This window comes from Centroberyx affinis, unplaced genomic scaffold, assembly GCF_046629955.1.
Source record: "Centroberyx affinis isolate AG114_WGS23_722 - 3 ecotype Tasmania unplaced genomic scaffold, CSIRO-AGI_Caff_v1 ptg006213l_1, whole genome shotgun sequence".
Classification (NCBI taxonomy): domain Eukaryota; kingdom Metazoa; phylum Chordata; class Actinopteri; order Beryciformes; family Berycidae; genus Centroberyx; species Centroberyx affinis.
In genome coordinates, this window is record NW_027283152.1 from 141,861 (window position 1) to 156,563 (window position 14,703).

The 14,703-nt window shown below is 41.9% G+C and overlaps 1 protein-coding gene across 1 annotated transcript in view; it reads left to right on the plus strand.

The window, feature by feature from the left end:
* The window catches only part of LOC139638224 (usherin-like), a 246,823-nt gene that overhangs the window by 108,799 nt on the left and 123,321 nt on the right, over nucleotides 1–14,703 (plus strand). The window contains 7 exon segments of the mRNA XM_071512286.1: nucleotides 1,643–1,831; nucleotides 3,187–3,327; nucleotides 4,582–4,657; nucleotides 5,175–5,260; nucleotides 6,386–6,545; nucleotides 11,388–11,550; nucleotides 11,665–11,812. Coding sequence (XP_071368387.1) covers nucleotides 1,643–1,831; nucleotides 3,187–3,327; nucleotides 4,582–4,657; nucleotides 5,175–5,260; nucleotides 6,386–6,545; nucleotides 11,388–11,550; nucleotides 11,665–11,812 — 963 coding nt within the window.

Here is a 14,703-nt window from a genome sequence, read left to right on the forward strand (position 1 = left end):
GTCACTGATGTCAATCCAGTCACCTTGTTGCCATGCTTTATTAAAACCTTATGTAGTAACCACTTTACTTTACTCAAACACATTTTGGGAGCAGTAGAACAGGGAGCAAACAGTCCTTCCTTTTAATGTTGACTTTCTTCTATGATGTTTTTCTTTGTTCCGAAGAGATTTTGAATATGAAACCACTCCTTTCTGGCACAGTATATGAGACTTATCCCAGGCCAGTAATATTACATGTGCTTGACGGCATGAGAGATTGATAAGGCCTCTATAAAGGGCATCCCAGTAAAAGGCTGTTGACCCAGAATGGCCTGTCTGGTCCCTTGTGGAATATAAAGCTGCTCTTTAGTAGTGAACGATACACTGGTAGGTCTCAGTATAGCATCCTGTGAGCAGAGAGAGGGATGGAGGAGAGGGAGGGAGGGAGAGGAAAAGCGGTAAAGAGGAAAAGAGGGAAGGACTGGGCACAGAGGGAGAAAATGGACTAAGCATGGAGGGAAAGAGGGAAGGGTGGACAATGAGAGGGGCAGGACGGACAAGGAGGGAGGAGATTAGGAAGAATGGAAGGAGTGTGGGGCGAGAAGGGGAGGGAGGGAAAGTGATAAGGGTGGAGGAAGAGAGAGGAAATGATTGAGGTGGAGAGGGAAGTAGGTACAGATGGGGAGGGAGGGAGAAAAAGAGGGATTTCAGGAGAGAAAGTCAGGAGGAAGGGAATGAGTGAGAAAGAGGGAGAAAACGAATAAGGAGGGGAGGGGATAGAGCATGAAGTAACTAGTGAGCTATTTTATGTCTCAATATACATTCCTGCTCAACACCACAATATTAGCACTGCAGAAGAGTGGAGAGGGAGAATACATGCTGTTTGCTACAAAAAAATGTCTGGTCTGCCAGTCTCTATTTGTAATGTTTGTAATGCCACCAACTAAGAGTTTACACTGATGGCCAATTCTCTCCTGGGCTATGTTCAACATAATTGAAAGATGTAGAGAAAGATAGAAGATGGAAGGATGGGTGGAGAGAGAAAATGTAGGCGAGCTGAGAGAGCGAAGTGGTGAGGCTGTGAGAGAGAGAGAGAGAGAGAGAGAGAGAGAGAGAGAGATAGGGAGGGAGGGAGGGAGATGGACCGACCTGAACTACAGAGGGTGTGAGAGCGAGAGAGAGAAGGGGGGGGTACAGAAAGGGAGGGAGGCTGATTGCTGTGAAATATAGCCCAGAATGAATGGCTGGCTGTATTAAATCAGTGCTGAAAAAGTTACAACTCTCATAAATACTATTTATGCTAATGGCTAGGTATGATTTACTGGGCCTATTAAAACACAGAGAGATGGGAGATGCTTTTTCTTTACCCTCATGCGCTCCCTACCTGTCGTTTTCTTTTTCTTTCTTTCATTTGCTCCTTCTCAATTTTGTTGTTTCTCTTTTGCTTTCTTTCATATGGTATTTCTGTCTTTTGATGTTTTTTTCTTTCTCTACTTTTTCTTTCTCCCTTTCTTTCTTTCATTGCCTTTCTCACTTTATTGTTTATTGGTTAGTTTTATGTTTTTATTTTGTTCTTTGTTTGCTGCTAAATGTTGTCTCCCTCTGTCATCACACCAATCTTCTCATCTTAAGATCTCTCTATCATCTTTTTGCCTCTCTCCAGTACCCAGGCATGTCCCGCCCCCTAGCACTGTGCAGAGTGAGAGTGGCTTCACTGCCAAGGTGAGCTGGGCCCCGCCCACTGGTGATGTCAGAGGGGTCATTGACAGGTATGAGCTGAGGGCCTACGATAGAGACCGGCCGGATGCAACGCCTGTTAAAGCCATATATCCAGCCAATGGAAATTTCACAGGTAAAAAACACACACATCTAAGACTCAAATGTTTGTACACCTATACTTGAGACACTCCATTCGGTTACGGTTGTTTCTCAAGCGGTGGGGTGCGCCCCCTAGGGGAGGTGCCAGAGAACTGCAGGAGGGCGCAACAAAGTGGGGGAAAATGAAGCGGAGCCACCTTTATGAAAAAATAAAAACCTGAAACCTGAAAAACCCCAAACATTTAACCCTAAACATAGCGGCTTACACTAATTTAAGCATTTATTTTGCAAGGAGCAGCAAAAATGTCCTTAAAATCTGTGATTTTATTCAGTGTTGTTGAGGAAGAGGAGAGCATTACTTATATTACTTACCCATCCAGATTTAATGTCACCTTCTACTGAGACCTGTAAAAACATTTCATTCCTCACAGAAAGATAAGCGTAACACATACACACACTCTTTCTCACTCACTTGCTTTCTGTCTCTCATATGCATGCGCACCCACACACACAGACACAGACTGTCCTAGGCAACCCTGCTAATGTCTCCTTGGCAAGTCCCCAGCTTCAGGAGACTGTCTCCATTTGGAACGAGACACTCAGGACTACCCCAATGATGTCATACCCTGGCATCTCTCCCCTCTCCCTCTCTCTCTCTGTTGCTCACTTTTCTCTCTCTCCTCACTTCATCTTTTACGATGATGATGATGTCTGCGTCCGCTGCTGCTATTCGTCCCTTCTCTCATCCACTCTGCCATGTCTCCAGGCAAATATGAAGATGGGCTCTCTCTCTCTCTGTCTCTCTCTCTCTCCGCTCTCCACTCCCTCCCTCTCTCTCTGCCAGACATTAAGTCCACCATGATAAGGCTTCTTGCTAATTTATGATGGCCTCGACACCTGACTGCAGAATTACACCAACGGCTAAAAAACACAGAAAGCAAATGAGGGTGTAATGGCAGCGGAGTGGGGCCCTGGCCCCTAATTGAATTAAAAGACATTGGTGAGAGAGGGGGAGAGAGAGAGAGGGAGGGAAAGAGAGAGAAAAGTAGGGAGTGAGTGGAGACAGAGGGTGAGGAGAAGAGGGGGGGGGGGACAGGAGGAGAGAGGAGAGGAAACGAAAGAGTGATTGAGGTGGCAGCTGAAGGGAGAAAAACAACAAAAACAACAGAGAGAGATGATTGAAGCTTTACAATCAGAACAGAACCCCTTCATTAGCCAAGTACAATAAATGTTCCATCTCCTCCCAGCAAAACAATTCTGAATGTCTTTCCACTCCTCCTCTCACTCCCTCCTTCTTCTGTCTCTCCATCTCTCTTTCTCTCTGTACCTCAACCCCCCCCCCCCCCTCTCTCTCTGTGTGTGTCTCTCTCTCTCTCTCCCCCTCTCCAGGTGTGTTGTCAGGTCTGACTCCGTTCACTCGTTACATTGTCACAGTAAGTGCCTGTACTCCTGTTGGCTGCACTGAGAGTCTTTATAATGAGAACAGTGATGATGATGACGGGAGGTGGAGCCTCACTACTCCGGAGGAAGGTATTGCTGTAAAACACATACACACACCCACACAAATGCACACATGCACACACACATGAACTACCGTTAAGTAAAGTTGCACAGAATTGTAGAGCAGTGTTGATGAATGTTGACTTATTTTATTCATGCCGCTGTCTAAATAACACACACAGAAACACACACACACAAGGGAAAGTCAAAGAGAAGAGGTGAGCAAAGGAGAAAAAGAGAGACAAGAGAGGATGAGAAGTCAGGACAGGATAAACAGGTGCAGGGGAAAGGGGGAGATGGCTGGATAGAAGAGGATGCAGAAAGATGAAAGAGAATGAGACGTATTGCGATAGGGTGAGAGAAAGAAAGAAGATGAGGAGAGGAACGTTTTTCCTCTCTGGGAGGTGATGGAAGGAGGAGTATGGGAAAAGGAGGAGTGGAGGTAGAGAAGAAGAGATTTTTCTCCATCTTTCAGTCGCTACATTAATCTGTGTTGGGCTAACTGGCCTTGTTGGGGAGATAATGTGACGGCAGGGGTCAGTGCCGAGACAGCAAAAATCAATCTGAAGTAAAAAAAAAAACTACAGATTACTGTATTGATTCTCACTGAGTGCAGAGTTTAGACACTGGACTACGTTAGGAAGACTGGAGAAACAACTCACTTAGTGCTCCATTTCTTTCTCTCTCTCACTTCCAATTCACTTTTGTCTGTCTCTCAAACACACACACACACACACATTCCCTGCTCTCACTCCCTCTCTCGAGCACAGGTACTAGTTTTTTCGCCTTACATTTTTTCATGACACCAGGACAATTTTTTTTCCCTCTTTTTTTCTGTTTTTGTCTTTCTATCCTTTTGGATAATAAGCTGAAGCCAATGTCATGTCTAGCATCATTTCTAAATGAAATTAAGAGTTTCATTCCAGTATGATGTATCCACTATTTTAAAAATATAATGAAATATATAATGATTATTGGCATGAAATTAACACTATGGTTAGTTTCATCAGTTAATTTAAGATATTTGCTTACAATGATAACATTTGAGATATTATTAGCTACATTTTTTAAATACTGAGCAGTGAACATTGGGTAACAATTGTTTTCCCTGAATGATATATGGCATTTTGGAATGAAACAGTTCAAATATCATCTCATGTTTTGGTCCTAGAAGATTAGAAAGTGTGTCATTTGCTTCACAACCTTTATGAGAGTCAGCAAATTAGCAGGACTAAGCTGATATACCGCCATGTGACTAATGGCTTTATATTCTGACTAATTCAGCTCCAGAAGCTGTCTCCCCTCCAGTTGGGATCTCATCCTCCTCCGCTCTCTACGTTACCTGGGGACCCCCAGCAAGGTAATACACACAGAGAATCTCACCTACCCACCTTCTTCTGACATCCAAGCCACATGTTTATGTAAGCACTTGTTACGTAAGTAAGTGCACAACAGATCCTGTCGCAAAGCCGCCACTTACCGACAGCATGTTATTACAAATTTGAATGCACCCTGTCTTATCCGATTCACTTCTTCAAGAGGATATGAGAGAGTAGCAGGACATGGGGAATACAACTCCAGTCTAGATCAGTGAAGATATTTCACAATGAAATGAATCTTGAGTAAAGGAATCCTACTGTATTATTATAGGGATAGTGGAGCTAATGGTAGAACCTTAGAATCAAAGATAAGATACATTTAGCTGCAATATTGATCTGTTATTATTTAGCACACACACATATTCACTTTGGTTAAAGATACAACGGTTAAACTGTAAACAGAATTTAGCCTCAAAATTGTATATTATAACATATTAACTATTATTAAAATATTAACACTATCACATTGCCCTCATTTCACTTTCCTTCCATTGTTAGGCCCAATGGAGGCATTACGGAGTACCTCCTCTATCACAACGACAGAACGGTCTACAGGGGGAATGACAGACAACTCAACATCACTGGTAAGGGGAGGAGAGAGAGAGAGGGTGTGTGCGTGTGCGTGTGTCTGTGAATGTGTGCGTGCCACAGCCTCCTTATGACTGCGGAGGGACGAGGGCTCGGTGTAAAGAGGAGAAGAGTGAAGAAAAGCAAAATGGAGTGGGGGATTAGCATTTGAAAGAGGAAAGAGCATCTCAGTCCTTACCAAGGGAATAGCACTTTGAAAAAGAGTGCTAAACACACACACACACACACACACACACACACACACACACACTATAAAGTGAAACACTACAGAAACAAAGAGCACTAAACATGAGCACACTTGCATACACACACACACACACACACAGGCATACACACAATTTGCTTTGAAAGCAGTCACTAAAGAGACTTAAAGACTGGATGAGACACATGTCACACCACTGAGACTAGATCACTGGCACGCTGCACCAGGACGCAGACAGATACACACACACTCACGGACACATACACATGCTCCGCAGCATGCAAATATAAAACACATACAGTCTCAATGGTAGGCATGCATACACACAGCAGTATGCAGGAATGTACACAGACTCACAATCAAGAGCATACACACAGGAGAGCTATCCTATATGGCATCTTATATGAGCAGAGTAGATTATCACTCATTCTCACACACACAGTTAGCAATACATCACACTGCCCAAGTGTGTGTGTGTGTGTGTGTGTCTGTGTGTGCGTGCGTGAGTTAATGAAGGCATGAGAGTGTGTATCATCCATGCTGGGCTAATAATGCAGAGTGTCTGATGTTCACAGTGATTGGAAGGATTATGGACATGGTAATTATATGGGCAAGAATAGATGATGTTACAGAGAGAGAGTGAGATTGCGACAGTCAGAGAGACTGAGAACAGTTGTGAGGCAGAGAGACAGACAGACACTGAAAGAGATAGAAAGATCAGACAGAGAGCTAGAGAGAGATAGAAATAGAGAGAGAGAGAGAGAGAGAGAGAGAGTGGGGGGTCAGGGGGTAAATGATGGAGATCTCAAGTAATCCCCAACACTGCTCAGCCACAAGAGGTGGGGTAATTTGCTAATTTAAGTTTAGGTCTAGGTTCATGAATCGTGTGTGTGTGTGTGTGTGTGTGTGTGTCCTGCAGGTCTAGGTGTGTATTCTACCCATGTCCTGGTACTGACGGCGTGTACTTCAGCGGGCTGCACCAACAGCTCCCAGGTTACAATGTTAACCTCTCAGCTTCCCCCTGGGCCTCTACAACCGCCAACTCTTACCCCGCTAGACTCACGGACTATTCTGGTAGAGTAAGTACACACACACACACACACACACACACACACACACACACACACACACACACACACACACACACATAAGTACATAACGGCTGTGTGTGACTCACACACCGTTTCTGCTCACAAAAGCATTTTTTTTGTGGAACAGTCACGTAAGTATGTGGGTGTCACTGTGTACAAGTCTGAATAGGCAAATTCTACAGCTGTAACGAGCAGTCTATCTCAGTGAATATGACACCGTTCAAATGGATGGACTTATATATAAATATGTTTCTACTGCATGACATTGGATGTGCCCGAGAGGGAGAGAGAGAGTGAAACGGAGGGAGAAGAAAAAATAAAACTAAAGGTTGTGAATGTCAGAGTGATATTTCTCAGTGCGTTTGTCTTAATGTGAGTGTGTGTGTGTGTCTGTATGTCAGTGTCTGTTTTTAGCAATGTATTTACTGATGACTCACAGAGAGAATGAGTGTGTAAGCAACAGTGAGAGGAAGAAATGAGGATGAAAATGAGAATTAAAGGGATATTGTGGCCGTGTATTTGTAGCTCAGATTCCTAGTATGCACTCTTGTGTATGCGTGAAATACAAAGAGAGAGAAAGAGCGAGAGAGAAGCAGTGACCTTCTGCAGTTGTGTTTAGCATGCGGAATATTCTCCTGCTCTTGACCTTTCACCTCTAGGGGGAGGGGAGAGAGGAAGATAGATCTCTGCACTATTTTATATTATGTTCATGTGCAAATGTTCCTATTTTTGTGTGTGTGTGTGGTGTGCGTGTGTGTGCGTGCGTGAGTGTGTACGTGTGTGTGATTGTGCGCGCGTGTGTGTATGTGTGTGTAAGAGTCAATCTGCGTGAAAGCCATTAGTGCCCTGACTGTCACTTACAGTGGGACTCGCTGCAGGAGGGCACAGTGCCACTCACACACACACGCACACACACACACATACACACACACATCTACACACACTTAAACAATGGATGGAGGGAGAAGAACAGAGGGTGAGTGAGAGAATGGAGAAGGGGGAGTAAATTGTAGGCATACGGTGCATGAGTGGGAAATGGGGCCTGTGTGTGAGTGTGTGTGGTTAACATGTGACAATCTTAGAAATGCCTGGATTTGACCAGATGAGCAGTGACTGTATATGTGTGTGTATGTACACACCTTAATGTGAGATGGCATGGTGGGAAAGAGGCATAATTAATGCTAATTTTCACCTGTAGTTTGTGGATAGGTGAATGGGACAAAATCACAAATATACCACAGGACAGCAGTCATTTGAAGAGTTTATTTCCGTAATGCTAGAGGCTATTCCTGTGTTGGGGAAGAAAATGTTACCTGAAGTTCATCATTATTTGTCCTTAAAATATAGTATCCAGTCTGCAAAAGTATTCTTTAAATGTATCCTAATTTATCCTAAAGTGGCAAGCTATGACATCGCTTGGCAATAAAACAGTGTCTGCAGTGCTGTTATGAGATAAAGTTGAGTTTCTATAAGATTGGCCTTTTCTTTATCTGTTCAGCAATGGTGGCTATTGATGACCATGCTAAGGAGTTCTTCTTCTATTTATTTCCAACAAAATTAAAATATCATGGATTATTACTTTTTGTGCCAGCAGTCATTTTCTTAACATACATGACACTTTGTCCAAATTGTGGATATCTCATTTTGTAATGAAACCCTAACCCTAACTCCACTTTTTCAAAAAAGTTTTGAGAGATTTAGTATTTGATATTAAGACAGGCACCCCCAAACACTGGGTTTGGTACCACATGTGGTGTCACTGAATGGGAAAAGAGGGTCTCTTGGAAAACAAATTACCAGGCATGATGCATCATCCGTCAGAATACTGCTGTCTAAGCCGCAGGGAAATGCATCATACCCTGAGCATTTAAAATGTTTTTGCCTATATATCGGCCAGGTGTGGGAAGGCTGCTTATTGCCTTGTTAGCAGATTGGTAATAGGCAGAGGTTGAGAGATCATACTTGGTCAATACCTCTCTATTATGTCTGTGAGAAAAGCTGAGAAAGACAGAGAGGAAGGGAGAGAGAGAGAGTGAGTGAGAGAGAGCACAAGTGTGAGAAATGTGAAAACAAAGAAAGAGAGAGAGTAGGTGAGAGAAGGAAACACTGTGTGCATGGAGGGCAAGGAGGAAAGGAGATGTACGAAATGTTGAGAAAGAAGAAGAAAGTGGGGGAGAGAGAAAGAGAGTGAGAGAGAAATGTGGGGGTGAGAGACTGTGAGAAAGGTTGAGGGAGGCTGCTGGATGTGAACAAAACAATATCAGCAGATTTATACCCTGCCCTCACCTAACCCCTCCTGACACAAACACACTCGTACACACACAGACAGACACAGCTGCACAAATACACCAATACACTCTCAGACATGCGCACAGCTGCTCTCACTCATACACACAACACACACACAAATTCACTTTGCTTACTAAAGACAACACTAAATAATTCTACTGCTATTTGTTTTCTTTTCCTCTGATTTTATCCTGCCCTCAATACTTTAATGTGTTTGTTATAATTATTTGATGACTCTTGTGCTTTTTTGTGTGGTGCACAATGTAGACAGTGACAGGAAAGATGGAAGAGAGGGATGAAGGAAGAGAGGGCTTGACATTTCATAGGTCATGGGATGGGATTTGAACCCACAGCATCTCAGGTGCATGGTATGCACCTTAACCCACTGCTAGAACGTCCCGTTATTCCTTCACACACTTCTAAAACCAATGGTTTCCTAAAACCATTGTTACAATGAATTATGATACAAATTATCACAACTCCCCTTTGATTTAGCGATTCAAAAAATGGGCATACATCACCGTGCCAATCGACAGCATATAAATCTTATAATAAATGTGATAGATTAGCCACAGTGGCTAATTGTGTGCTAACACACACTCATCAGTCATTCAAAAACTGGCTTTTAATGGTAGGAACCAGGAAAGAAATCCATCACTTTTTAAAATGGCCTCCCCTGGTACCATGTCAGCAGGGGTGGGCTACTCTCTGGGATTTCCAACAATTATAGGACTAGTTAAAAATAATAATGCTGTAATAGGTTTTATTTTTTTTTTGTAATAGTCATCTAATTGTGGACTAATTGAATGCTATATTATTCCAAAAATATAAGAAAAATGTTGAATGCTTAAAATACAGCAGATGAATAACGATACATCCCTGCTTTTAAACTGTATAGCTGTAGCACTTTTCTTTACAAAGTTACAAAGTGACTTGAAATTAAATAAACAACACAACACTATAATATAGGCAAGACTTGCACTGCTGGCTTTGTATGGGCCATTCAGCAGAGCAGGATAGAATTTTGCTCTAATTTTATCATAATACATATTTACACAATAGTTGAATGTCCATTCAACAACTTCAGTAGCCACTAATCACAGCATCAAATTGAATTGACAACTGACACTTGAGGGCCATTTAATAAACTTTAGAAACCCCTATTGGAATCCATCAAATAAATCAGTAATACTGAGGGAGCAGAAGTATGTTTTGTTTTTGTTTTTTTTTAGCTGATTTCTGTTCTCAACATATAGTTGTTTTTCTGTGTTTATCTCTATATTATGCTCTCTTCCTCTCCCTGTACTGTATAGTAATACATCCCTCCCTTCCTCTCTCAATATTTTTCTCTCTTTTGTCCTGTCCTCACTTTTTCTCTCTCTCTATGCTGGGGTTGACTTTCTTGTTCTAAATATAGAACAGAGGACACCACTATCTGAGAAAGGGAACTGTGTGTGTGAGTAAGAAACCTTAGCCTAGCAGTGTGTTTCCGTCTGCAAAGTGGAGAGCCCCTTGTCTGATAAAGGCACAAACACACACACACACACACACACACACACACACAGCGCAGTCTGGTGCAGTGATTGGAGAAATGGACTCCCCAGGAAGCCCACAGACATTTAAATTCTACTCTGTCTCTCCTCTCAATGTCTCAAGCTCAGCTCATCTCAAAACGGTGGTAATGGTGCCATTGTACGATAAATACCAAAGTGCTGTACCTTCAACATATACACAGACTTTGGGTAACCATTGAACACCTTTACCAAAGTCCTAAGTAACAGTAATGACAACAAATAGTCAAACAGTAAATTGATCTAAGCAACACGTGAAGTTCAACTGCCAGTTTAGTTTTGCAGTCCTAGTAGTCCTTCCAGCTTTCCACAGGATTATAAAAAAAAAACATAATCCATCGGTCACCTTTAAAAAATGTACAGGTGGAAACAAGGTTTTCTGCAATATTCCAGAAATAAACAAGGTAAAATACAAATTTACTTGAAATGCAGACAGAGCAAATTGGCGATTGCTTTTTAAAAAAAGTCTTAAATTATGTATTTCTTTTGATGGATCACTTAAGTTCAACCCTTGCTGCTAACATTTGGAAGCATTTTTCTTGCAATAATGCAATTGTAATAAAAGCAACAACAAATAAACAAATAAAAAATAAGCTTTCTTTACACAAAATAAAAATTTATAAATAATAACAATAACTAAAATAATAAAACAAATATACTGTAGAAATGTCCTTAATTTTGATTTGGTGGCTTTACAGGTGATTTTATTTGATTTGCATTAATTTTAATTTGTCATACTCTTATCAAACTGTTGAATAAAAAATTTGAAAAAAAAGTCTCTTTGAATTTGCGTACAAATTTTTGAGTTCATTAAACAAAACCATTTTTGGACTAATTCAAATGTATGCAATTCAAATGCAATTTCTGTTGGCACTAATCTCTTTCCATACAGTAGTACATAAAGCGTTCCACCAGAAACTCAGGCTGGAGTCTTCCATTCTTTCTCATTATTCCTCCTCTCTTTCTCCAGGTGGTCACGTCCCTCTCAGGTAAACGGGGTTTTGGAGTCTTATTCCCTCTTCCTGTCACGTGACAGGGCGGAGCCTGTGCTAGCCTATAACAGCTCAGAGCTGTTTGAAGACCACACACTCCGCAACCTGACCCCTGGAACGGCCTACACCGTCACATTGACTGTGAGTGCATAATACACACACACAGCCTCACACTTTCATCTTTGCACATTTTTGCATCCCCACGTTCATCCTTACATTCATGTGTATATGTGCATGTGTGTTTGTGCATGTCAGGCCTGTACAGGAGGTGGGTGTACCTTAAGCCCCCCCAGCCGGGCCCAGACTGAGGAGAGCACCCCAGAGAATGTTCCCGCACCGCTGGTCACCCCTCTGTCCCCACATGCACTCAACGTCAGCTGGACACCTCCCGACACGCCCAACGGTGAGATGACATACACCTACTGTCTCTCTCTCTCACACACACACACACACACACACACACACACACACACACACACACACACAAACAGCAACAACACTCATATTCCAAATAGCGAGAGGAAGCACTCTCCCACACAAACACAGTTACCAACAGTGACATTTAGAATAGTGAAAAGTCAAATTTTGGCTGAGCACACACACACACACACACACACACACACACACACAGGGTCCCAAGGGCTGTAAGAAGCGCCTTGCATCCATATGACACAAATGAGTTTCATGCCATTTTACTCATGGCACTTTATTAGATACAGTAGAGTGACTGGAAAAATAGTGATAGATGAAAGAGGTCGAAAGAGAGGGGGAGACAAGTAGAAACAAGAATGATGATGATGATGACGATGATGACGAAGACATGCAACATCAGTTCTTGAGGTGGATTTAAACTTTAGTTATCCAGTATGCACATTAGCCTACTGTATCACAGAACACAGTGATATTAAGAGGTTTTCCAATGCTGATCGTGTCTATATTGCACAGGTTTCCCCTACCAGTGACTGTGAAACAGGAGAACATTTCCCTCTGTGTGAGGCGGGAGCAAAGTGTGTGACAGAGAGACAGAAAAGGGTAGTGGAAAATAAAAAACAGAAAAACAGAAAGAGAGGGAAAAAAAGGAGGGACATAAAGGGCTCAAAGAGAACGGAGAGAGAGGCAGAGACAGACAGAGTGAGAGAACGCACAGTTTGAGACAGAGACAAACAGAGACAGTGAGTGAGCGAGCAGTGCTTCACGGAGCTTCTTTAAGTGGATGAAAAGTGCTCCCTTTTGACTGAATGGAGAACTGCAGGCTGGAAGCAGATAGGCATGCAGAGACTGCCTGCCTCTCTCTGTTTTCTCTGTTCCTCTCATCCTCTCTTCTTCATCTTATTTGCTTACAGCCAATTAAAATCCACAGCACAGAGCTGGGCCAAGGTGTATATCATATACTTTTGATGTGAATTTGAATGTAGCTATTGACCTGGATTGCATGTTGTCCCTGTTTTCCCCTTAGATAAAAAGAGTCCCATGCACGCTCAACTATTTTCCGTGTGCAGCTGTTGTAGAGAAAAGGGATTCTAAGTTGTAGACAGAGGAGTTTTCGCACATCTTGCGTAGATTTTGAATTTTAATGCATAAATTAAAAATTCACTCAAACTTCAAATGTACAATCTACTAAGCTGTTTCAGTGAGAAGGAGCTAGGAATGATGCATAGTCGGTATCAATCAGTATACTGCTGTCTGAAGAACAGGCAATACATCAACATTTGCAACTATTGGATATAATCTGTAACAGTAAAAGGCAACTGTTGGCCTTATAACCGGTTTTAGCCATGATTTAATGAATCTTAAGCATGCAATTGTTTAATGTGTTGGAAAGATGATCCTCTTTACTTTCATTTTAACTTAATTAAACCAGTGTCATATGTACACACCAGTGACCAGAGCGGAGAATGTCAGTTCATGCAGCAAATAGATACTGTATGTGCTAGTGTCAGCCCTCTATGGCCTGTCCCAAATTGTTATTAGAAGTAGTAGTTATTATTTGTATTGTAAATAGCAGTGCTTTCTACAGTATGTTATCTCTGCTCCTTCTAGACCACTATGCTATCCCCAATGATTTTGTCCCACGTCAATTTGCAGCAGGAAAAACTAGCCATCTACTGTACCTCAAAAATATATATTAAGTCTATACAAAATATTAAAAAAACCTGCTTTCCCCAGAGGAAACTGGCCAGGGTATTCCTGGAGGAAGCTATGATCCCTTATTGATTTTACCAATTAAATCCACTTCAGTCATGAAGGAGAGATGTCGATGAAGAGGAGGAGCCAGATTAATGAAGCATTATTAAACACAGAGAAAACTGAGCAGTGTGTTATTATAAACTGTGAATACTCACTAAAGCATCTTTATATTGCAGTCCATATGATCAGTCCATCAGTCACTGGAGGTGGTTTTGGGAAATATCTTGTTGTGTCTTCAGCACATTGGCTTCCCCACACACAAAATTGATGCTTTAAAATATTTAGCTTAAAATAATAACATTATTTGATCCACTTAATTTTTTTTTTTTTTTTTTTTTTAGCAAATAAAGCACTCTAAGCTGAATTATCAAGGATTATGTTAAGAAATACCATATATCCTTTGAAACCAAATGAATTGAGTGATGAAAACCATCTGAAGATTTCCCACCCCATTTCACAGTCTCTAATGTACAACACACTGTCACATATTATCAAATATTACTGCCATGCTAGTTAAAGTATGTGTAATTCCGTAATGTGTGTGCGTGTAATGTGAATCATGTGTGTTTTACGCCTAATGCCACATGAGTGCATTTCGCACCATAAACCCTGTGATGTGTGTGCATATTAGCCTGGATAAATTACTTCAAGCTTTTCTCATCCGATGACAGAAATTTATAACAAGGGAGACACTTAATCATGATTACTCGATTATCTCATGCTTAAAACGCTTTAATTTCTGCTTAAAAAGGGAGAAGAGCTCAGTGCTTTATTTTATTTAGCTCCTTTTTTTTCATAAATGGACAGCAACGACAATGACGATGATGATGGTGATGAGCTCTCTTGGGTTCCACAGCACTGAGATTCTGTTTATTCTCTCTCTCTCTCTCTCTCTCTCTCTCTCTCTCTCTCTCTCTCTCTCTCTCTCTCTCTCTCTCTCTCTCTCTCTCTCTCTCTCTCTCTCTCTCTCTCCCTCCCTCTCTCTCTCTCTCTCCCTCCCTCTCTCTCTCTCTCTCCCTCCCTCTCTCCTTCTCCCCAATTCCGCAGGGATTTGTGGGGGATAATCCTCTCGGGGATTAGGTCGGGGCAACACGCAGACAAAGAGGG